The sequence below is a fragment of the Eleutherodactylus coqui genome, chromosome 4 (assembly GCF_035609145.1).
Source record: "Eleutherodactylus coqui strain aEleCoq1 chromosome 4, aEleCoq1.hap1, whole genome shotgun sequence".
Classification (NCBI taxonomy): Eukaryota; Metazoa; Chordata; class Amphibia; order Anura; family Eleutherodactylidae; genus Eleutherodactylus; species Eleutherodactylus coqui.
The window spans coordinates 7,028,423-7,052,290 of record NC_089840.1 but is presented as its reverse complement, the minus strand read 5'-3'; the positions used below and the strand labels follow the sequence as shown (position 1 = coordinate 7,052,290).

The following is a 23,868-nucleotide window of genomic DNA, read 5'->3' as shown; positions in this document are numbered from 1 at the left end:
AGTGCGGTCTCAGACACACAGAAGACAGGGACCATGACAATGCTGGTGGTCCCAGGGCAGGGAAGGTGAAAGAGCATCCATTAGTCATAACACTGGTACTGCTTATGTTGGGCACAGTATATGAAGAGTCTCTGCTGGCATTCTTTATTTAGGGCACAAATGGCTGGCACTGTTGTTTATGAGGCCACTGCTGGCATAGTTAAGGGGATTGTGCAAAAAGGGCATATGAACATCATAGAATATGGAGAAGGTGAACACAAGCGGTGAATATACTTTGAGAAGATTTCTGCCCAAATTCACTCCACCTGTATCTGTTTCTCATCAGGATTGATCATCATCATCATCATCATCAGATCCTTCATAACAGATGAATGGAGTCGGTTTGTGAGGTGATGCAGAACATCACACAGAATCTTCTATGAGTCTTCCTATCATATAGAGAACTCCTTGAGGACGGTTTTGTCCCGCTCCCATTCCTCCTGCCGGCTCAGTAATCAGCTCTCAGTATTCGGTGACTTTTTTAAGTAAATAGAGATACGGGTAACCTTGAAAGTTCTCGCAGCTCTTGTGGCGTCACCTCCAGGGACTTCTAACCACTTGAGAACAGCCTTAGAGAAGCATGAGAACCACCACAGAAGACTTTCCTCCCAACATACACAGAGCTAATTAAAAGTTCTCTCTAAATATGAAAGTTTTCTGTCATTATAAGAGCAGAAGTCCCAGTGCCATTCCCTATTAGAATGCCCAGTGTCCCTGTGAAAAAAGCCCAGTGCCCCTCTGTAGTAGAAGGTCCAGTGCCCCTCCATAGTGGAACGTTCAGTGCCCCTCCGTAGAAGAACATCCAGTGACCCTCCATACTAGAACGTCCAGTGCCCCTCCGTATTAGGACGTCCAGTGCCCCTCCGTAGTAGGACATCCAGTGCCCCTCTGTAGTAGGACGTCCAGTGCCCCTCCGTAGTAGGACATCCAGTGCCCTTTCCGTAGTAGGATATCCAGTGCCCCTGCGTAGTAGGACATCCAGTGCCCGTCCGTAGTAGAACATCCAGTGCCCCTCCATAGTAGGACATCCAGTGCCCATCCGTAGTAGGACGTCCAGTTCCCCTCCGTGGTAGGACGTCCAGTGCATCTCCGTAGTATGATGTTCAGTGCCCTTCTGTAGTAGAACATCCAGTGCTCTCTATAATAGGACGTCCACTGTCCCTCTGTAGTAAGACACTCAGTGTTCCTCCGTAGTAGGACATCCAGTGCCCCTCCGTGGTAGAGCGTCAAGTGCCCCTCCGTAGTAGAGTGTCCAATGTCCCTCCATAGTAGGACGTCCAGTGCCCCTCCGTAGTAGGACCTCTAGTGCCCCTAAATAGTAGGACGTCCAGTGCCCCTCTGTAGTAGGATGTCCAGTGCCCCTCCACAGTAGAACCCTTAGTTGCCCTCCGTAGTAGAGCGTCCAGTGCTCCTCCATAGTAGAACCTCTAGTTGCCCTCCGTAGTAGAGCATCCAGTGCCCCTATGTAGTAGGATGTCCAGTGCCCCTATATAGTAGGATGTCCAGTGCCCCTTTGTAGTAGAGCGTCCAATGCCACTCCATAGTATGACATCCAGTGCCCCTCCATAGTAGAATGTCCAGTGCCCCTCAGGAGTAGGACATCAAGTGCCCCTCCATAGTAGGACGTCCAGTGCCCGTCCGTAGTAGGACCTCTAGTGCCCCTAAATAATAGGATGTCCGCTGCCCCTCTGTAGTAGGATGTCCAGTGCCCCTCCATAGTAGAACCTCTAGTTGCCCTCCATTGTAGAGCATCCAGTGCCTCTCCATAGTAGAACATCCAGTGCCCCTCTGTAGTAGAGCATCCAATGCCCCTCTGTAGTAGGACCTCTAGTGCCCCTCCATAGTAGAACGTCCAGCGCCCGTCCGTAGTAGGACCTCTAGTGCCCCTAAATAGTAGGATCTCCAGTGCCCCTCTGTAGTAGAACGTCCAGTGCCCCTCTGTAGTAGAGCATTCAGTGCCCCTCCACAGTAGAGTCCAGTGTCCATTTTCACCTTGTTTTTTTTGTGCCCCCGAAAACATAGAACTTGCTCTATCTTGTGCTTATTTGCACACCTAAGAGCCCCATAGAGGTCTATGGGAGGTGCGCAAATCTACACATGCTGGTATGCACTAAAGGCTACGCATACCCACAATCCCCGGCACTGCGTAGGGCTAATTAGCCATTTAAATCAGGGTGGGCTGATTTCTCTGCCCGTGTGAATGAGTGGTGCCCACACAAATATGCTCAGTGTTTGCACAGGGACGCAAAAATACACTTGTTTACTGAGCAAAAAATGTACACAATCCCATTGACTTTATTAGGCTATCGGTCCACAACAGGACATGCTGCGATTTTTTTCATGCATGTAAAATACACACATGAACAAGACGTGTCTGAATCCCCGAAGGAAATCCATGGTATTTGAGATGCACTTAATTTGCACTTAAAAAATGTGAATGAGCCCTTGTGATCGGCCCTTTAAAGGCAACCAGAATGCTGATGTGCTGCTCCGTGAAAATGTGTTTGACACCCCTGCTTTAGGGCGGTCTCACCCGGACGTCTTTGCACATGCAATACGCAGAGAATAGAACTAATTGATTTTAATGGGTTCATTCTCATTTTTCATTTTTGCGCATGCATTCTGCGCATGCGAACCCCCCCAACACCCCCTTTCCCCAGCTTTCCCTATTTTAGTGGGCATTTGACAATCTGACTGTGCCTTGCACACCACCAGGCTGTGCCCCCCGCCACAAACATAGTGAGAATGTATGAGCGGTCCGGATACGATGTGTGCGCACATAACGGGCAGAACGTACGGCGATTCCTGCGTCACTCGCTGACATGCAGATGTCGTTGCAGTTTGCAATGTGACCGGCAGCACTTGTAGGTTGGGGAATTCCTCCAGGAGCCTTGTGGTACCAGTGGGAGGTGTGAAGGCGTGGAGGCTGGAGGGGACACCCAGCACACTTAGAGGATTTGTCAGCACAGCCCTGACTGCCAGGCACTAATCCTGCACTTAACCAGGTCACACAAGAAGCAGCGAGGCCGGCAGCAGGGCGACACTCTTATTGTTGGTGCAAGCATGGCAGAGGCAGCAGGTGAGCAGCAATTGCCACATAAGGGCAGGAGAGGGGAGCTAGCACTGAGCAATGGACAGGTAGGGACAGGTGAGGCTGAGGGGGCCATGGAGAGTCCTGCAGGTGAGGGGTCAGGGGGTCATGGGACTTTGGGCACAGCAGGAATAGAAGAGGTTGTGAACCCCAATGGGGTGGAGAGTGTAGAAAAGAAAGAGGAGGCAGTGAACCCCAATGTAGAGGAGGGAGCAGGACACAAAGAGGAGGTTGTGAAGCTCAATGTGGAGGAAGGTGCAGGACATAAAGAGGAGACAGTGAACCCCAATATGGAAGAGGGTGCAGGAGAGAAAGAGGAGGCAGTGGACCCCAATGTAGAAGTGGGTGCAGGAGAGAAAGAGGAGACAGTTAACCCCAATGTGGAGGAAGGTGCAGGTCATAAAGAGGAGGCAGTGAACCCCAATGTAGAGGAGGAGGCAGGAGTGAAAGAAGTGGCTGTGTGTGTCTGTGTGAACCTCAATGTAGGGGAGGTGGCAGGAGATACAGAGAAAGATGTGAACCCCGATGTTGAAGAGAGTGCAGAAGAGGAAAAAGACACTGTCACCCCCATTGCAGAGGAGTGTGTAGAAGAGAAAAGTGTGAACCCCAATGTAGAGGATACAGGAGAGAAAGGGGAGGCAGTGAACCCCAGTGTACAGGAGATGGCAGAAGAAGAGAAAGAAGTGACCCCCAATGTTGAAGAGAGTGCAGGAGAGAAAACGGAAGCTGTGACCCTCAATGTACAGGAGGAGGCAGGAGAGAAAGAGGAAACTGCAATCCCCAATGTGGAGGATTGTGTGGGAGAGGAGGCTGTGAACCCCAATGTAGAGGAGGATGTCGGAAAGACAGAGGATACTGTGAACCCCAATGTGGAGGAGGATGTAGGAGAGACAGAGGAGACAGCAAACCCCAATGTACTAGAGGAGGCAGGAGAGAAAGGCGATGTTGTGAACCCCAATGTGGAGGACAGTGCAAGAGGGGAAACTGTGAACCCAAATATAGAGAATGGTATAGAAAAGACAGAAGAGATTGTGAACCCCAATGTGGAGGACAGTGCAAGAGGGGAAACTGTGAACCCAAATATAGAGAATGGTATAGAAAAGACAGAAGAGATTGTGAACCCCAATGTGGAGGTGTATGCTGGACAGATGGCTGAATCTTTGAACCTCAGTGTAGAAGAAGATGCAGGAGAGAAACAGATAGTTGAGGACCCCAATGTGGTAGAGGGTACAGGAGAAAAAGATAGAACCGAGAACCCCAATTTAGAAGAAGGTGCAGGTGAGTGGGGGGCTGTGAACCCAGAAACACAGCAAGGCAACAAAGAAGAGTCTGAGAAAGCTTTCATAGAAGGGGATGCAGGAGAAGAGGAGGGAGAAAAGGACTCCAGAAGGGCACAGGATACAGGAGAGAGTCAGGAGCTCATCAGTTCTGCACAAGATCCAGAGATATTAGTGGGATCCGCTGATGTAGAAAGCCCTGCAGATGGGGACCAACCTCAGGTGCCCACAGAGCCCACACTGGAGGAGGGTAGTGCCAGCCTAGACAAGGATGAGATGGAGGGAGGAAAAGCCAGCAGTAGTGAGAGCAGTGAAAGAACCTCCAGCAGTGATGAGGAGGAAGAAGAGGAGGAGGGAGAGGATGCTGAAGCTGCTGGAGATGAAGCTGCTGAGGAACTTGAGGGTGAAGGAGTTTCTGGACTGGTAGAAGAAGTTTCACAAGAGGCAGATGGTGATGGAGATGTGAGGCAAGGACCAAGTGCAGAGGATGAAGCCAGAACTGAAGAAAAGCCAGAAGGACTTGTAGCAGATGTTCTTCAGGAAGAAACTCCTGGAGGAGAACATGCAGAGGAAGACTTATCAAGGGAGAGCAACACTGGCCTAGAAGAGACAACAGAAACTGTGCCTGAGGACACCCCAAGAGAGGAGGAAGCCCAAAATATGGGCTCTGAAGCCAGTGCTGATGCAGAGAAGGAAGTCATAGTCAGAGAGAATGGTGAGGTCTCAGCCATCAGCCCCGAACCCACCGTACAGAACAGCCAGGCCTCTCAGGAACATGACATCTGCCTGTTTGTGAAGGTAAGGCTTCCACCCCATCACTAGATCACACTTTAGTTGTTGCCCCTAAGTTTAAGAATGAAATGGCCAGTAATTGAATCGTTCTTTTCTCAGACTTTTTGGGTTGATGGACAACATGCCAGAGTCCCTATATTAATCCCCATATCAATGGTGACAGTTTATGCTTCAGTTTCTCACCATTTCCAAAATATGTGTTTGCTGTCAGTGAATGAGAACACTCTTGTTTCCTTTAGGAGGCAGCTGTTTTTCCTGTCCTCAGCTGAGAAGTGGATACAAGTTTATCTGGTCCAGCCAATGCTAGAGAGCCCCGACTGCAGACTGATACATTATAGCAACTAGCAGAGAGATCAGTGTAGCGGCTGCTGTGTATTGTCCACACTGGATACAATTGTATCTACTTCTCAGCGGAGGGCAGGGCCAGCTGTATGCAGCCTGTGAATGTGAATGCAAATATTCTCAGTCACTGACAGCAAGCAGAAAATGCTGAAGCATAATGTACAGATATCGTCTTACTAGTCCTCTCGGCTGGATGTGCTCACATATGTGTGTCAGGAGACAAGCAGATTTTCAAGATTTCCTAATATTATGCCATGAATGCTCTATCCTATATGTGTCTATTGTGGCCACCTAGTGGTTGTGACGCAAGTTGCAAGATCCAAGGATTTTTCTAGGATGTCTTGAGAATCAGAGGCGTAACTTGAAGCTTCTGGGCTCCAATGCAAAACCTGTAACGTGGCCCCCAACTATAATGCTTTATTCATAGTGTGGGGGGTCTGGAACGCAGACCGTAATGCGAATGTTGCCTGTATCCAAATTAACAGGAAATATTATATAGAGTACTCATAGAGAACCATAATAACCACTACACATAAGACCGTTTAGTGATCAGAATGAATTCCGTTTATTGTTGTACATTGCTAGTTTATATGCAAGTTGTAAAGAAGGCGTTTCCAATACCTAGTTTCATTCTACTTTTGCTGACCAAACCCTCATTCCAACAGATTACAATAAGGCTGTAAATCAAAAGCCTTTTAAACAAAAGGTATCAACAAAGCTGTTTGAACTATACATAAAACAATTACATGTGATAATAAATGTTGTCTCCTGGCTGTCTGAGTACCTACTTAGTCAGAATGTAATCTTAAAGATCCATCAACAATTTGCACATCAAAAGAGGGGACATTGTTTCTACTTTTCACATAGACAAAACTGGTCCAGCCACCTACTGGGAGTCAGCATAAAGTTGATAAGTTGGTATTCAGTAAGATAGCTGAATAAAATCTAATTAATCATACATTTAGTATTCTAATATCAATATTCAAATAAACGCTTGAATATACCTTTTTACATATGATTCTATATCCAAATTCTACTAGCAACTTCCGGAATGTTTTACATATAATACATAACATTATATAACCAAATAACTAATGTCACATTTATTACACTGTTTCCTTATCTTTCTTATGTTAGGTTATTGATTAATAATGATTGACCCCTATCATTCCCCCATTTGGACATCAGAGCCACCATTATCTCCTGGTTCTGTCACCCATAGGTGCCGGGTTCCCAGGTAGGAATGGTGCACTCTATGTCCATCAAGATATGAAGACATAATATCAAATATTGCAAGTCAATCAAGTTTACAATACAGTAATCTTAGATTTATCAACATCAATATCGTCATCGTCATATTAGACACTTAAAGGGGTGTATTTTTGGGTATGTCTCGAAGAGTCTCTACAGGAGTGGGGACAGATAATAGACAAGTCCGCAAAATGTCCTCTCCACTCCTGAGGTTGGGCATACACGTGTGGGAAATATTTGCCCATCCAGTCCATCGCTTCTCCATGTGGATCGTTCGTAGTGGTGTTTCCCAATAAGAAGATAGTCCAATAAGACAAATGCAAAAGTCAAAATCAAAATGTCCATTACCTCCCCCACCCAAACAACGCCGGGATCCCACCCATCACTTTTCCTCTGGCTCGGGAACTTTCTTGCAGTGGGAGGCATGTATCCACTTTTACAGAAGTAGGCGTTGACAACAGAACTTGGTATGGTCGTCAAACCTTGGGTCCAAGGCCTTTATTACGTGTCTTTTTGCGACCACCCAATCTCCAGGTGGCAAGAAATGAGTCCCCTCTAGGTTGTCAGGATCTGGAATTGGGGAAAACACTAGATCGGGTGTTATTTTCAGTTTACGACATAGTTCTTGTACATATTCAATAACCTTATCACACCCCTGCTGTAGGGCCTGTGGATGGTACAGGCCTAATCTTGGCATAGAGCCAAACACTTCTTTTAACTTAAGCATATCATTTTAGTTCTTTCAACTCTGTTAAACTCTGCGGGTGGTATGGAGTGTAAAACGCTTGTTCCACCCCAAGGGCTGACATCACCTTTCGCATCACTTAACCTGTAAATTGTGTACCTCTGTCACTCTCAATTGTCTCTAGTACCCCAAATCTACATACAAGTTCTGACACAAGTTTAGCCACTGTACATTGTGCGGTGGCTTTGAACAGGTCCACGCACACAAGGACGTACTCATACCTGCCTGATTTGGGAAGCTGGATGTAATCGATTTGTAATCTCTGAATAGGATACAGTGGTCACTTCACATGCCTTCACATATGCCTTCGCCAACCTGTCCAACCCTGGAGCATACCATACCTTGTCCATAACAGAAACCATGGCATTCCGAGAGGCATGCACTTTCCCGTGAGCTAGGACGGCGAGGTGGGGGTAGGCAGCCGCTGGTACATCATCTACGTCCCGTAGGACGCCAAATCCCAAATCAACAAGAGTGGTGGGACCAAGATCCAACTTACAGCACAAGGGGTCTTGCGTCCTGTCCTAGGAGAGCTGCAGCCTTGGCTGCCCTATCCCCCTGTTCTCTGGTGACTGCCCCTGCGTGTGTGCTTTAACCTTTATTATGGCCACCTGTCCTGGCAACATGATAGCTTAATGGGCTTGCCTTGTGCCGTGAGAAAGCTCCTGGACCGCCAGATGGGTCCATAATCGTGTGCAGTACCAAAGGCGTACCTGGAATCAGTGTAGATGTTAGCAGTGGTAGCTTTTTCAATCGTACAGGCCTCAGTTCCTGCGCTGACATGTATGGCGGCAGTGGTTTTTGTAAGCATCTCATTCAGTGTGACTACTTCAAAACCTGTTACAAACCTTCCTTTGTCATTCAGGTATCTAGATCCATCCACAAACATTTCAAGGTGGGGGTTTAGGAGGGGTTTGTCAGTGACATGTGCGAACCCAGCTGTAATCATGCTGGTGTTCTGCGTCAAAAGGCCTCCTCTTCATCAGTCAGAGAATTTGCAAAAAGCTGGTCCTCTGTACTTACTCCCCCTTGGTTGCTATAGTATTTAACCGCCGCTACAGGGCGCTTCTCATCCATAGCAAACCCTACTGCCTTTTTATACAAGTCCATGGGCTTGGCTTGTCGCCAGCCGGGGGTACATGCCTTTACTTTATCTGCCAATGATGGGCCGATGCCTTGCATGAACACCTCACACATCATTGGGTAGTACACTTCATCTGCACAGAGGGTGAAACCAATGTCCCTAGCCTTCGTTCCCAGCCTACTAAAATAACATTCAATAGTTTCATTCTTTTCCCGTCTACACATAGTTAAAGCCATTTGTCTTCGTAAAGGGTTTTGTTGTCCGCACCTGGGACAATCCTGACAGTCAAGAAGAATGTCGGAGCTGTCCGCGGTTGGTAGGACCGGGTACATCCTAGCCGGGTTTGGCACCGGGGATGAGTACACAAGTATGCCGTCATCCTTCGGTGCACAATCCCATTGTTCTACATTTACGTTTTTGCTATATCTTATTATGGCCTCTACTCCTTTTTCTAGACCGGCGTTTCTGATATCTTTCATGCTTTTTCCCGTACTATTGCCAGAACTCATAGTTAAAGGTTCCTGCTTTTCTAAGTCCTATCTTTCTATATTTTATACACTTGTCTGCAATCGTCTCCCCCTTCCCTTTCTCACACAGCTTATGGCACACAGAACCTTATTTGTCACACAGGCTTCTATTTGTCACACAGGCTTCTATTTGTCACACAGGCTTTTATTTCACAGAGGCTTTTATTTCACACAGGCTTCTATTTCACAGAGGCTTTTATTTCACACAGGCTTCTATTTCACACAGTACACTAAGGACCCCTGGTCCTGGAATAGTTTTACGGACTCCTTAAGGGGGGGGTTTAGGGGAGACCAGACCTCTCTTCTAAGGGAACTTCTGGTGATATTATAACAGACTCAGTAAAAGCAAATTATGGCTAACACGACACAGACTATCAACGTACAGATTTCAACAATTACTACAGGCAACATGGCAATATACACACAAGGGTTCTTCCGTCTAGCACGGTCACTAAGAACACCGTAAATAACAGGCAGAAGCGTCCTATATAACATACAGCAACTCACCCCCTGTCGACACGAGACTTGAAGTCAGGAGAGCCCAGAGCTTGAGTGGTAAGTCAAGAGCTTACCGTATACCGGTGTTTTGTAGATCTGGGGTCCCGTGGCCTCTCGTCCGGCTGGTCGGCAGGTAGTGTAGTCAGGTATCGGCTGCAGGTAAGGAGTTAGCTTCTGCCCCACAATGGGCGCCAAATAAACTGTGGGGGGTCTGGAACGCAGACCGTAATGCGAATGTTGCCTGTATCCAAATTAACAGGAAATATTATATAGAGTACTCATAGAGAACCATAATAACCACTACACATAAGACCGTTTAGTGATCAGAATGAATTCCGATTTTCAAGATTTCCTAATATTATGCCATGAATGCTCTATCCTATATGTGTCTATTGTGGCCACCTAGTGGTTGTGACGCAAGTTGCAAGATCCAAGGATTTTTCTAGGATGTCTTGAGAATCAGAGGCGTAACTTGAAGCTTCTGGGCTCCAATGCAAAACCTGTAACGTGGCCCCCAACTATAATGCTTTATTCATAGTGTGGGGGGTCTGGAACGCAGACCGTAATGCGAATGTTGCCTGTATCCAAATTAACAGGAAATATTATATAGAGTACTCATAGAGAACCATAATAACCACTACACATAAGACCGTTTAGTGATCAGAATGAATTCCGTTTATTGTTGTACATTGCTAGTTTATATGCAAGTTGTAAAGAAGGCGTTTCCAATACCTAGTTTCATTCTACTTTTGCTGACCAAACCCTCATTCCAACAGATTACAATAAGGCTGTAAATCAAAAGCCTTTTAAACAAAAGGTATCAACAAAGCTGTTTGAACTATACATAAAACAATTACATGTGATAATAAATGTTGTCTCCTGGCTGTCTGAGTACCTACTTAGTCAGAATGTAATCTTAAAGATCCATCAACAATTTGCACATCAAAAGAGGGGACATTGTTTCTACTTTTCACATAGACAAAACTGGTCCAGCCACCTACTGGGAGTCAGCATAAAGTTGATAAGTTGGTATTCAGTAAGATAGCAGAATAAAATCTAATTAATCATACATTTAGTATTCTAATATCAATATTCAAATAAACGCTTGAATATACCTTTTTACATATGATTCTATATCCAAATTCTACTAGCAACTTCCGGAATGTTTTACATATAATACATAACATTATATAACCAAATAACTAATGTCACATTTATTACACTGTTTCCTTATCTTTCTTATGTTAGGTTATTGATTAATAATGATTGACCCCTATCAATAGTACTGGGCTCCCTATATTGAGAAGAGAGGCCTTATGGACCCCCTAGGGTTCCTCGGATGGGTGCAACCGCACCCCCTGCACCCCCTATAGTTACGCCTCTGTTATAGTACTGAAATGGTTTCATGAGAAATTACAGTTCTTTACCAAGTTGGAGAAGAGGAGCGACTGTATATTACAAGTTGCACACGTGTTCACTTATACATCATGGCTGCATTCACACGTTGCTGATTCGCTGCGGATTTTGGTGCAGATTTGAAGTAGATTTCACCCTTTCAGTGGAATTCAAATTAAGGGGTGAAATCTGCATGTGGAAATGCTGTGGATTTTGGCGCAGATCTGCAGCAAATGCGCAGTATGTGACCGCATTCCAAGGGTGCGTTCACATGTAGCAGATATGCTGCAGATCTGCGCCAAAATCCACAGCATTTCCACATCAAAAATCATGCAAAATCGGCACCGCTAGTGCGGAGTTTGATTCGGATTCCCTGCGGATCCACAGCTGAATTCAGTGACAGCCATTACTTGCAGCAGTAAGTACTTGTACGCAGCAGAACGGCGCTCCCCGCCTGCAGCCGGACCGCCACTGAGCGCACATCACCTGACAAAGATCACCATCTGTGTGTCTCTCTAAGTAACGAATGCGTGTCTTGCTGCACTGACTATTATGAATCTCCTCACTGTCCGTTTTTTTACTCCTTTAGCCTAAAGCCCTCTTCACACAGGTGTATTTGCGTTCTTATTCGCGTTGTTATTTGCGCAGAGAATGTAACCAGTTGATTCCAATGGGTTAGTTCAGATGTGCGTATTTTTCCTATGAATTGTGGTTCTGCAAAAAAACGTAGCCTGCTCTATTTCCCGCACGTTTGCACACCAAAAGTACCCATGGAAGTCGATGGTGATGTGCAAATGCGCTCGCAGTATGCTGGGAGATTAGCCATTTCAATCGATGTGTTTTCGCCGCGTGTAAATGAACATGACACAGAAATTACAGTAAAATACGCTGATACACGTATAAAAAAGTCTTGCTTATTCCGCAAATCCGCGTACGCTCGTGTGAAGGCGCCCTAAGGGTATGTCACATGGTGGAATATGTGTTGGATTCTTTAACGTGGATACTGCCTGTAAAAACGCTGCGGCCCCGCGTGTACATGCGCAGAACCGCATACAGATTTAGCGTGGCGAACTCCCAATGAGAACTCCAGGCGGAATCTGCATGGAAAAAAAAGCACTCAATTTTTTACTTGTAGATTTCAAATCGGTGTTGTAGAGACTCTGGTGGCGATTCCCGGAGCGCAGATGTCCAGCGGAGTTGATGCGGAATCACGCAGATACAGCGCCGACTAATATGGAGATTGGGGGAGGGGTGACTGCAGACAACATGGTCCGCACATATGAACTGATCACTGTGGTGATACAGGGCAGTCCACTGCTTTGCCAGTAGGTGCTGCATTCCTGTATGGTGTGGCGCACTTAGCAATGGCTGGCATTCTTGGTATCAGTTCCTATGTGCGGACCGTGTTGTCTGCAGTCACCCCTCCCCCTATCCGTGTTGAGGTGAGTGGCTGCATATTAGTCGGCACATGATCATTTAGCTCCCTCATATTGCGGTCTGGCTTTCTGCATGCTACTGGGGGACATGGGGATTCAGCCGCCCTGCAGTATCAGGTATGCATATTTGGCTTCTTATTTGTGAGTTATTGTGTAGTGGTAGTCCAGGTCCCCCTAGTGGTGGTACGAGGGACAATGACAGCTCAGCGATATGTTCAGGACATCCTGCAGCCACATGTGTTCCTCTCATGGCGGCTTCCAGCAGGATAATGCTCGGCCGCACACACAAGGGGTCCCAGGAGCCCCCACAACATTGTCACACTTCCATGACCGCCGGTCACCAGATGTATCACCAATAGAACATGTATGGGACCATCTGGGACGCCAACTTCCACAGCCTACGTGTTTGCACAAACTAGACACGAAGGCTGTCTGTCTACGGGCGATAGTTCATTGCATAACCCGCTGTGATAATTCGGCCGCGGGTAACGCAGTGAAAGCTTTCCATAGTGTTGCTATGGAAAGCGCAGCCCCAACGTCCAGGAGCGGAGAATCATAGCGATTCTCCGCTAACGGGATTCACATTGCGGCATGCCGCGATTCTCCGCAGTAAGCCTATCTGTCAGATAGGCTCACCACAGAGACCTGACAGCTCACCCCCCTGCTCCCCCGCAGCGGAATATCGCTAGCGATATTCTGTCAAGGCCATGGACAGGGGGCCTTAGTTACAGCAAATGTGGAGTGATATGCCACAGGATACCATACAGAACCTGTATGCCTCCATGCCCACCTGTATCACATCCTGTATCCAAGCTAGAGGCAGCCCAACAGGGTACTAGAGCCTCCATGCCCACCTGTATCACATCACGTATCCAAGCTATAGGCAGCCCAACAGCTACTAGAGCCTCCTGTGATATAATGGTATTGAAAAAGTATCAAACATCTACTGCCGCTCAGGATAAGGGGAAAGTTGAGTTGAAACTCTCCACATTTATCTCCCTCCTCCCTCATATCTGCCAGGCCTCTGGTGTACATGTGGCCTTAGGAAGTTCTTTATTATGATGGCAATAAAGTTAGCTAGTGACAGGGGAATGCTAATTACCCCCCTGCCAGTGAGGATTGACACCTCTGTTTTTTCCCACAAACACCCTGGCTCCAAGAGTCAGATTAATGCGAAAATGTGAAGGTCCTAGCCCGATATAAGTTATATTTTCAGAATCAGGCAGGCCAGCGGATTAAAACGCCCCCAAACACCCCTATATGTTGTATCCGCGTATGCTGAGTCGATAAAAACATGACCAGAAATATATTCCCGATTGGAGGTTCTCCTGTGGAGATATGGCCGAAATGCGGAATTGTGTTTTTTCCACAGGCACAAACGCAGTCCCCCCACCCCTCCTGGAATGAGCTTAGTGGGGGCGGGGGTAGGTGTTCCTGGGGAAACCTTAAAAACAGGAAAGGTCAGACAGACCCAATTGTCAGACTTTGGAGATACGCTACTGCATAAGGCTTTCCCGTTTGCTTCATTGACTTCACACAATCAGGGGCCAAACATCCCAATTCTGGTATCTTTCTGTTATTTTCTTCCTTGTTTATTTTAAGTACTGTCTGTTGTGTATACCTGCACACGCTATCTCCATTGTGCATCCTTTTCTGTATTTTTTTTTCTAGAAAAAATCTGCAATTTATTAGTCGAACCTTGTCCATTTTAAATCGAACCATAACTGCGAAAATTGCATTCATAATTCATAGTTGGGGTTTCCAGCTTACCTTGAAAAGCTGGTGGTGGTGGCAACAAGTGTGTGTGGGTATTGCAGAGAGCTGGAGGCATTAGACCGCTTCAGGAGGTGATTTGAGCTTTCATTCTACATGCGTGCAGGAGCCTGGAAAGCTGGGTACAAATCCACCTATATTCTAACGACTCCACACTTGCAATCCCGCTACAGTGATCGATCAAGGCTCTGCCGTGACAATTGGTAGTGGTGAGGGCACTCAGGTTAGTTGATCCATGACAAATCGGTGATAGAGGCAGGATTGATCGGGGTCCCCCTGCTCTCTCCCTGACACCTCCATGCGCACCCGTATCACATCTTCTATCCAAACTAAAGGTGGCACAACAGGGTACAAGAGCCTCAATGCCTGCCTGTATCATATCTTGTATCCAAGCTACTGGTGGACTAACAAAGTAGTAGACCCTCCATGCCCATCCCTATCACACCTTGTATCCAAGCTAGAGTTGGCCCAACAGGGTACTAGAGCCTCCAGCCGTGCCCATATCACACCTTGTATCCAAGCTACAGGTGGCACAACAAGGTACTAGAGCCTCTATGCTCGCCCGTATCACATCTTGTATCCAAGCTAGGGGTGGCCCAACAGGGTACTAAAGCCTCCATGCCCGCCTGTATCACATCTTGTATCCAAGCTAGAGATGTCCTAACAAGGTACTAGAGCCTCTATGCTCGCTCATATCACATATTATATCCAAGCTAGTGGCGGCCAAACAGGACACTAGAGCCTCAATGCCCATATTACATCTTGTATCCAAGCTAGAGGAGGTACAACAGGGTACTAGAGCCTCCATTCCCGCCCGTATCACATCTTGTATCCAAGCTAGAGGTGGTACAACAAGGTACTAAAGCTTTCATGCCCACCGTATCACATCTTGTATCCAAGCTAGAGGCGGTACAACAGGGTTCTAGAGCCTCCATGCCCCCTGTATCACATCTTGTATCCAATCTAGAGGTGGTACAACAAGGTACTAGAGCCTTCATGCCCACCGTATCACATCTTGTTAACCAAGCTAGAGGCAGTACAACAGGGTACTAGAGCCTCAATTCCCGCCTGTATCACATCTTGTATCCAAGCTAGAGGTGGTACAACAAGGTACTAAAGCTTTCATGCCCACCGTATCACATCTTGTATCCAAGCTAGAGGCGGTACAACAGAGTACTAGAGCTCCCATGCCTGCCTGTATCACATCTTGTATCCAAGCTAGAGGCGGTACAACAGGGTACTAGACCCTCCATGCCCCCTGTATCACATCTTGTATCCAAGCTAGAGGCGGTACAACAGGGTACTAGAGCCTCCATGCCCACCCGTATCACATCTTGTATCCAAGCTAGAGGCGATAAAAGAGGGTGATAGATTTGCACTATAATCTAGATCAGTGTCTGGAGTAAATTATAGAAAATCTTTAAGGCTATGGAGACCCCGCCCACTTCTGCTACACCCCAGACAGTTTTTGTACAAACTCTTTGATCCGCTCTCCCGTATCCCGAAGCTCTCGATGTGCGTCTCATGGAAAATCCAGCACAAACACATCTGTGGCATTTTATGTGCGTTTGCCACGGAAATGGTGCAAATTCCACTCTGCAATGAATAATCTGCAGCAAATCGACATCATAATCCGTCTTACACTCACATGTTCCAGCGCAAATTTGGGTTTTTCCTACAGAAACAGCGCCACCCCAGCTCTAGGCTGTGGCTGGTATTGCGCTCAGACTGATTTGAAGAAGCTCTCTAACCAGCTTTGAATTGGGATGGGAAAAGATACAAATCAGGATTGGTGATATTTCTCCTGCCGTTTGGGCCGTTCCCCACTTTGCCCGTCTGGAACCCGGGAAATCCCATCAATAGAAGTGATTGGTCCGGCAGGATGTAAAATCCCCAGGACTGGAAGGTGTTAATAAGCGCGGCGGATAAGCTTGTTGATCTTCTGAATCCCGTTAGTGTGCAGGTGGAGATTACTGCGCTCTCATATCTCATGGCAACGCGGCATAGCTGGCAAGCGGCAGCCGCTGGAGGTGACCCGCAGCGTAGACGATTAGGTGCGATGCTGCGCTGTTCTATAGGGGATACTTGTGCTGCGGCCGAGAAATACGCATTAAATAATGCGCAGTTTTACCTCAAATCGACACACTGACAGCCAGCAGAGGCGAAGCTCTTAGAAACCGCTGCAACTCGCAGGAAAACCGCATGCCGGAAAAGCTGCACCATAACAGCCCCATCCGGACATGCACTTATAAGGTCGGCTTCACGCGAGCATGATGTGCGGATTTGCGGAAATAAACGTTGCTTTTTTCAATGCGCTTTGGGTTTTGCGCACGTAACGCTCCCAGCTATTGAAATGGCTAATTAGTCTAATGAGGTAATGATGGTTTTTTTCTTGCGCGATTATGGGGCATATTACGCTTCTCCTAGCTTATTGCGCCCGCATCTGTGCGCACCCATTGACTTCTATGGGGACTTGCAGGAGAATAGAGCAGGACGCAGATGATGATGATGATGATTTTTTTAGCTCAACCAAAATGTGCAGGAAAAATATGTGACGGGACCTAAAGAAAGCAATGGCTTCCGTTCCCCGTGTATTGCACGCGCCAATACGCCTGTGTGACGCCGGCCTAAGGCTTGCAGGTGACTGTAGCGCAGGAAGTGTTTTTTTTCATAGGGGGAGCATACATTCTTCCTTTGTACGCTGGGCCTCATTTATCAAAAATCTGCGCGCACCTCAGCGCCACCTTTTTTTTGCACTGAATGAAGTTTTTTCGTGTGCACATCGGTGTATCTTGCTGCAGCGTTCGCGCCCGCAGAGCATGTCCGTTTGCATGCGGTATCAAGACACAGCGCTTGAAATGGCCAATTAGTCTAATGAGTTCCAGATGTGTTCCACAGTGTATCCCGCATGTCGTTGCATATTGTGCGCACATTTGCATACTCCCCATTGACTCAGCAGCAGTTCCGGCCCCATTGAAAAAATAGGGAGAAGATGCGCTCCTCTGTCACAGCTGTGGCAGAAGAACGCGACGCTATCCCATTGCTTACAATGGGGATGGCACTGCTGAGACCCCATTGACAGCAATGGGATGAAGGTAATCCCTACAGCGATGATTTTCGGGGGTGGGGTGGCTTGAAATATAGGCCCTACCCAGAAAATCATCCCTAGCTGCAGAAAAAAATAAAATAAAATGTTAACTCACCTACAAGCGCTGTCCGCTTCTTTTTCCCGCTCCCTGGCAGTCTTCTTCTTTCTGGTGGCCAGGGAATGAAAAAGTCCCTTCCCCCTGAAAGTGCTGGCTCTGATTGGCTGAGTGCTGTGACCAATAAAAGGCAGCGCTCAGCCATTCATTGAATTCAATCAACGGCTGAGTGCTGCCTCAGATTTGCAGAGTGCAGGAACCAATCATAGCCATTCAATGATTGAATGGCTGTGATTGATCCCTGCACTCAGCCAATCAGAGGCAGCGCTTCCAGGAGGCGGGGATTTTTAAATCCCTGGCCAGAAGACAATGATGCAGAAAAGTGCTGGGGAGCCGGGGAGAAGACGCACCAGAGCCCCGACAACGCTGCTAGGTGAGGTAAGATTTTTTTTTCAGCAGCTAGGTGTTATTATTCGGGTAGGGCTTATATTTCAAGCCCTTCCCTGAAAATCCCTGTGGGGGTTGGCTTCATCGCATTGCTTGCAATGGGGCGGCAGCAGCGGGATAGCATCGCAGTCCTCTGCCACAGCTGTGACAGCAGCGGCAGGAGCTTCTTTTATCCCATTATCACTGATAACTGTATAGGTGCTGTCACAGTGTTCAGTGATGATGGAGACCTTCGTGGAGCTGCTGCTCCAGTGAACGGGCAAAGGTTCATGCGCAAACCTTGCCCATTCACGCATTTTCCACAGAAGCGAGAAGCACATTTTTTTTGCGCACATAGGCACGCAGAAACACGCTCATCTGAATGAGGCCTAAAAAATCCCAAATAAAATCCCTTCTCTGTCGCTGCACTACAAGACCAGAGCGTTTCTATGTTTTTTATCGACAGAGCGGTATAAGTACATATTTTCTGTGGCACAGCCTGTAGAGGTCGGGTCTGACATGGCAGGGATTGAGGACTATGGCAGACCTACGGCTGCCAAGCAAACCCAACAGATGGCATCATATCACTATTGATGGCGGCATGGAAGAACTTAAAGGGGTGGTCTCGCGAAACCAAGTGGGTCTATACACTTCTGTATGGCCATATTAATGCACTTTGTAATGTACATTGTGCATTAATTATGAGCCATACAGAAGTTATTCACTTACCTGCTCCGTTGCTAGCGTCCTCGTCTCCATGGTTCCGTCTAAATTCGCTGGCAGCTTGCTTTTTCAGACGCGCTTGCGCAGTCCGGTCTTCTCCTTTCAGCACGAGCCGCTTCAGTGTGCTCCCCGCTACAGCTCTTCTGCGCATGCGCAGACGAGCTGTCACTGCTCTGGAGCGCGCTGGAGCGGCCATTCTGTACCTTCCTCTGTTAGAGGAAGGTGCAGAGCTGCCGAGCTGTCCGGAGAAGCCGCCCAGCTGTCCCGCCGTCCAGCTGTCCTGGTAAGTGATGGGCCGGGGGGGCTGCCGCTGCGCCGGGGGGGGGCTGTCGCTGCGCCGGGGGAACTAGCGCTGGGCCGGGGGGGGCTGTCGCTGCGCCGGGGGAACTAGCGCTGGGCCGGGGGAACTAGCGCTGGGCCGGGGGGGGCTGTCGCTGCGCCGGGGGAACTAGCGCTGGGCCGGGGGGGGGGCTGGCGCTGGGCCGGGGGGGGGCTGCGCCGGTTACCTTCTGCCTGGCGGTGGGTGACTGGTCGGCCGTGTTCACTCCAGGGGTCCGGTTGGCGGCTGCGGGGCGTCGTGTTGTCATGGAGACACAGCTGGCAGCGTCTCGGGAGCACGCACGTCGGGCTGCAGCGAGCGACGGGAAAAGAGCCGGCGGCCATCTTGGGGAAACTTTTATAAGTTGCTGAAACGCTGGAATGGTAAGTATAAACCAGCTAGAAATGTCATTTACAGGGGGGCTTAGTAATGTGTACTTAATGGGGGGGACTGGGCAAAAAAAAAAATTCACTGCTTCCTCGAGACATCTCCTTTAAACAGTCATGAAAGGAGGCCTGCGACGGCTTAAGCCTGCATCACTGCAAGGCTTCTTAGTGACTACCGTAAAAAGGCGTGTAGGCAGTCACTGAGGGGTTAATATACACTAATTGTCAGTAAATCCCCTCCTACAAGTTGTCAGGTGGATGAAATGTATCTGTGTGATTGTAACATTGATAGAAGTGATTACTGTATCAGAACAAAAGGATCATTTATTGTGTAGAACCGACCCCTTGTAGGGAGGCTCTAGTACCCTGTTGTACCGCCTCTAGCTTGGATACAAGATATGATACAGGTAGGCATAGAGGCTCTAGTACCCTGTTGTACCACCTCTAGCTTGGATACAAGATATGATACAGGTAGGCATGGAGGCTCTAGTACCCCGTTGTACCGCCTCTAGCTTGGATACACAATGTGATACAGGTGGGCAAGGAGGCTCTAGTACCCTGTTGTACCCCCTCTAGCTTGGATACAAGATGTGATACGGGTGGACATGGAGGCTCTAGTACCCTGCTGTACTGCCTCTAGCTTGGATATAAGATGTGATACAGGTAGGCATGGAGGCTCCAGTACCCTGTTGTACCGCCTCTAGCTTGGATACAAGATATGATACAGGTGGCATGGAGGCTCTAGTATCCTGTTGTACCGCCTCTAGCTTGGATACAAGATATGATACAGGTAGGCATAGAGGCTCTAGTACCCTGTTGTACCACCTCTAGCTTGGATACAAGATATGATACAGGTAGGCATGGAGGCTCTAGTACCCCGTTGTACCGCCTCTAGCTTGGATACACAATGTGATACAGGTGGGCAAGGAGGCTCTAGTACCCTGTTGTACCCCCTCTAGCTTGGATACAAGATGTGATACGGGTGGACATGGAGGCTCTAGTACCCTGCTGTACTGCCTCTAGCTTGGATATAAGATGTGATACAGGTAGGCATGGAGGCTCCAGTACCCTGTTGTACCGCCTCTAGCTTGGATACAAGATATGATACAGGTGGCATGGAGGCTCTAGTACCCTGTTGTACCGCCTCTAGCTTGGCTGCAAGATGTGATACAGGTAGGCATGGAGGCTCTAGTTCCCTATTGTACCACCTCTAGCTTGGATACAAGATATGATACTGGTAGGCATGGAGGCTCTAGTACCCTCTTGTACCGCCTCTAGCTTGGATACAAGATGTGATACTGGCAGGCATGGAGGCTCTAGTACCTTGTTGTACCACCTCTAGCTTGGATACGAGCTGTGATACAGGTGAGCATGGAGACTCTAGTACCCTGTTCTACTGCCTCTAGCTTGGATACAAGATGTGATACCGGCAGGCATGGAGGCTCTAGTACCCTGTTGTACAGCATCTAGCTTGGATACAAGATGTGATACAGGTGGGCATGGAGGCTCTAGTACCCTGTTGTACCACCTCTGGCTTGGATACAAGATGTGAAACTGGTGGGCATGGAGGCTCTAGTACTCTGTTGCACTGCCTCTGGCTTGGATACAAGATGTGATACTGGTGGGCATGGAGGCCCTAGTACCCTGTTGTACCGCCTCTAGCTTGGATACAAGATGTTATATGGGAGGGGGGGGGGGGAAGGAAGCTCTACTACTCTGTTGTATAGCTTGAAAGCAAGATGTGATACTGGTGGGCACAGAGGTCGTAGTACCCTGTTGTTCCGCCTCTAGCTTGTATACCACATGTGCTACTGGCAGGCATGGAAGTTCTAGTACCCTGTTGTACCGCCTCTAGCTTAGATACAAGATGTGATACAGGCTGGCATGGAGGCTCTAGTACCTTGTTGCACTGCCTCTGGCTTGGATACAAGATGTTATATGGGGGGGGGGGGGGTAGGCATGAAGGCTCTAGTACCCTGTTGCACTGCCTCTAGCTTCGATACAAGATGTTATATGGGGGGGGGGGGGGGGCATGGAGGCTCTAGTACCCTGTTGTACCACCTCTAGCTTGGAAAGAGGATGTGAAACGGGCAGGCATGGAGGCTCTTGTACCCTGTTGTACCGCCTCCATCTTGGATACAAGATGTGATACAGGCTGGCATGGAGGCTCTAGTACCCTGTTGTACCGCCTCTAGCTTGGTTACAAGATGTGATACTGGCAGGCATGGAGGCTCTAGTACTCTGTTGCACCGCCTCTAGCTTGGATACAAGATGTGATACTGGTGGGCATTGAGGCTCTAGTACCCTGTTGTACTGCCTCTAACTTGGATACAAGATGTTATATGGGGGGGGGGGGGCAATGAGGCTCTAGTACTCTGTTGTATTGCCTCTAGATTGAAATCAAGATGTGATACTGGCGGGCACAGAGGTTCTAGTACCCTGTTGTTCCGCCTCTAGCTTGGATACAACATGTGATACTGGTAAACATGGAGGCTTTAGTATCCTGTTGTACCACCTTTAGCTTGGATACAAGATGTGATACGGGCGGACATGGAGGCTTTAGTACCTGTTGTACCACCTCTAGCTTGGATACAAGATGTGATACAGGCGAGCATGGAGGATGCAGGTTTTGTATGGTATCCTGCCACATATCGCTACACATTTGCTGTAACTGAGCCTCTAGATCATGCAGGCTGTGGAAGTTTGCGTCCCAGATCGTTTCATACATGTTATATTGGTGATAAATCTGGTGACCGGGCAGCCACAGAAGTGTGACAATGTTGTGGGACTTCTGTGACCCCCTTGTGTGTGCGGCTGAGGATTTTCCTGCTGGAAGCCGCCATGAGAGGAACACATGTGGCTGCAGGATGTCCTGAACATATCGCTGAGCTGTCATTGTCCTTCGTACCACCACTAGGGGGGGCCGACTGTGTGATATAGAGACTGGCAGGCCGTCAGCCATTTGTTGTGTGTGTCAGGCCTTAGACCTATCTCAGTTTCCATTTGGTATCCGCTGTATAATCCCATTCAGCCTGTGGCCTTGTGAGTATTCGCATTTCGGAAGGCAATTGTCTGACATTCTCCTGGACAAAAGGGAATAAGCCCTTCCGTTCTCCCGGCTCCACCTGTCTGTTAGAATTAGTATGAGGATACCAAATTGTATAACCATTTACTTGGTAATGAAGTGTAAGAAAAATCATCCATCTAGCATCCGGATCCTCGCAGACGTTCAGTCTCCGACATTTAAATTGGTCATGTGAAGGTCCGGCCCGATGTGAATTATATTTTCAGAATCAGATGGGCCAGCTGAACAAAACGCATCTAAACACATTGGGGTGCGGCATACATGGCGTCCCCGCATACCTGGTTACAATTGACATGTCATATTTTGGTATCACTGAATAAATAAAATCATGACCGGAAATATGCCAGGCATATATACCCGATCAGAGGATTTTCTGCGGAGATATCGCCGAAATGACCTCAGTGGGGGCAGCAAGAAAGGTGGAGTGTTTTGGGGAAACTTTTAAAACTAGGGGTTCAGAGAGACCCCTAGTGGTCAGACCTTTGGAGATACACCACATTGCAAGGACTCCACACAATCAGAATCTTGGGCTGAACTTCCTAAATCTGGTACCTTTATTTTATTTTCTCCTTGTTTTATTTTAAGTACTGTCTGTTGTGTAAACCTGTAAATCTTATCTCCACTGTAACATCTTTTTCTGTATATTTTTGAATATATAAATATTTTTCACTGCTAGTCTTTTTTAGAATAAATCCGCAATTTATTAGTCAGACCTTGTCCATTTTAAAACGAACCATAACTCCAAAAATTGTGTTAATCATTTCTAGCCCGGGTTCCAGTTTACTTGGGAAACAAAAGCTGGTGGTGGCAGCGAGTGTGTGCGAGTATTGTCCAGTGCTGGGATCGTTAGACCGGATCAAGTGTCAATTTGAGCTTTCGCTTTGAATGTGTGCAGAAGCCTGGGAAAGCTGGGTATAAATCCGCCTGTATTCTAACAACTCCATGCTTGCGATCTCGCTAGAGTGATCGATCGAGGCTCTGCCATGACAAGTGTTCGCAGCAGCGAGATCGCTCGGAATAGTCGATCTGTGACAAATGGTGATAGAGGCGGAATCCATCGGGTCCCGACATCTCTCCCCTCTCCCATCTGTGATAGACTGTCGTATGCGAGGGCCCCTCACACAATCAACACCAGCAGGGGGCAGTGTGCCGCTCTACAGCAAAGGCAGGATTGAGGTGCTCACCCCAAGGTCTCCAGACATGAACACAGCCGTCATCAGCACCCAAATTAAATCTGGATTTGTCGCTGAAGACAACCTGGTTCCTTTCTCTAAAGGCCAGTTTCATCACTCAAAACATTACTGTAAATGGAGGTGACGGTGGATATCAGAGGCCATACATGTAATCGGGGCTATGAGACCAAATGTCCTTCAGCCAAGTGCCTAAAAATGGTTCCGACAGACACAGGGGTGTAATGATGGTGCCCCCTGTCTCTGGATGGCAGACAACAACAAAAAAACAGTAAGAGCTGCTGGTGCTTGTTGGATGATCAGACTAGATCCTTTCTACTGGTGGTATGTCGTGGGGGTCCTGAGC

The 23,868-nt window shown here is 47.9% G+C and overlaps 1 protein-coding gene across 1 annotated transcript in view; it reads left to right on the top strand.

Moving 5' to 3' along the window:
* The first annotated feature begins 3,035 nt into the window (after positions 1-3,035).
* Positions 3,036-23,868, top strand: part of CLIC6 (chloride intracellular channel 6) — a 45,529-nt gene continuing 24,696 nt past the window's right edge. The window contains exon 1 of the mRNA XM_066599000.1: positions 3,036-5,205. Within this exon, the coding sequence (XP_066455097.1) occupies positions 3,103-5,205 (2,103 nt within the window). The 5' untranslated portion in view covers positions 3,036-3,102. The remainder of the gene's footprint in view (positions 5,206-23,868) is intronic.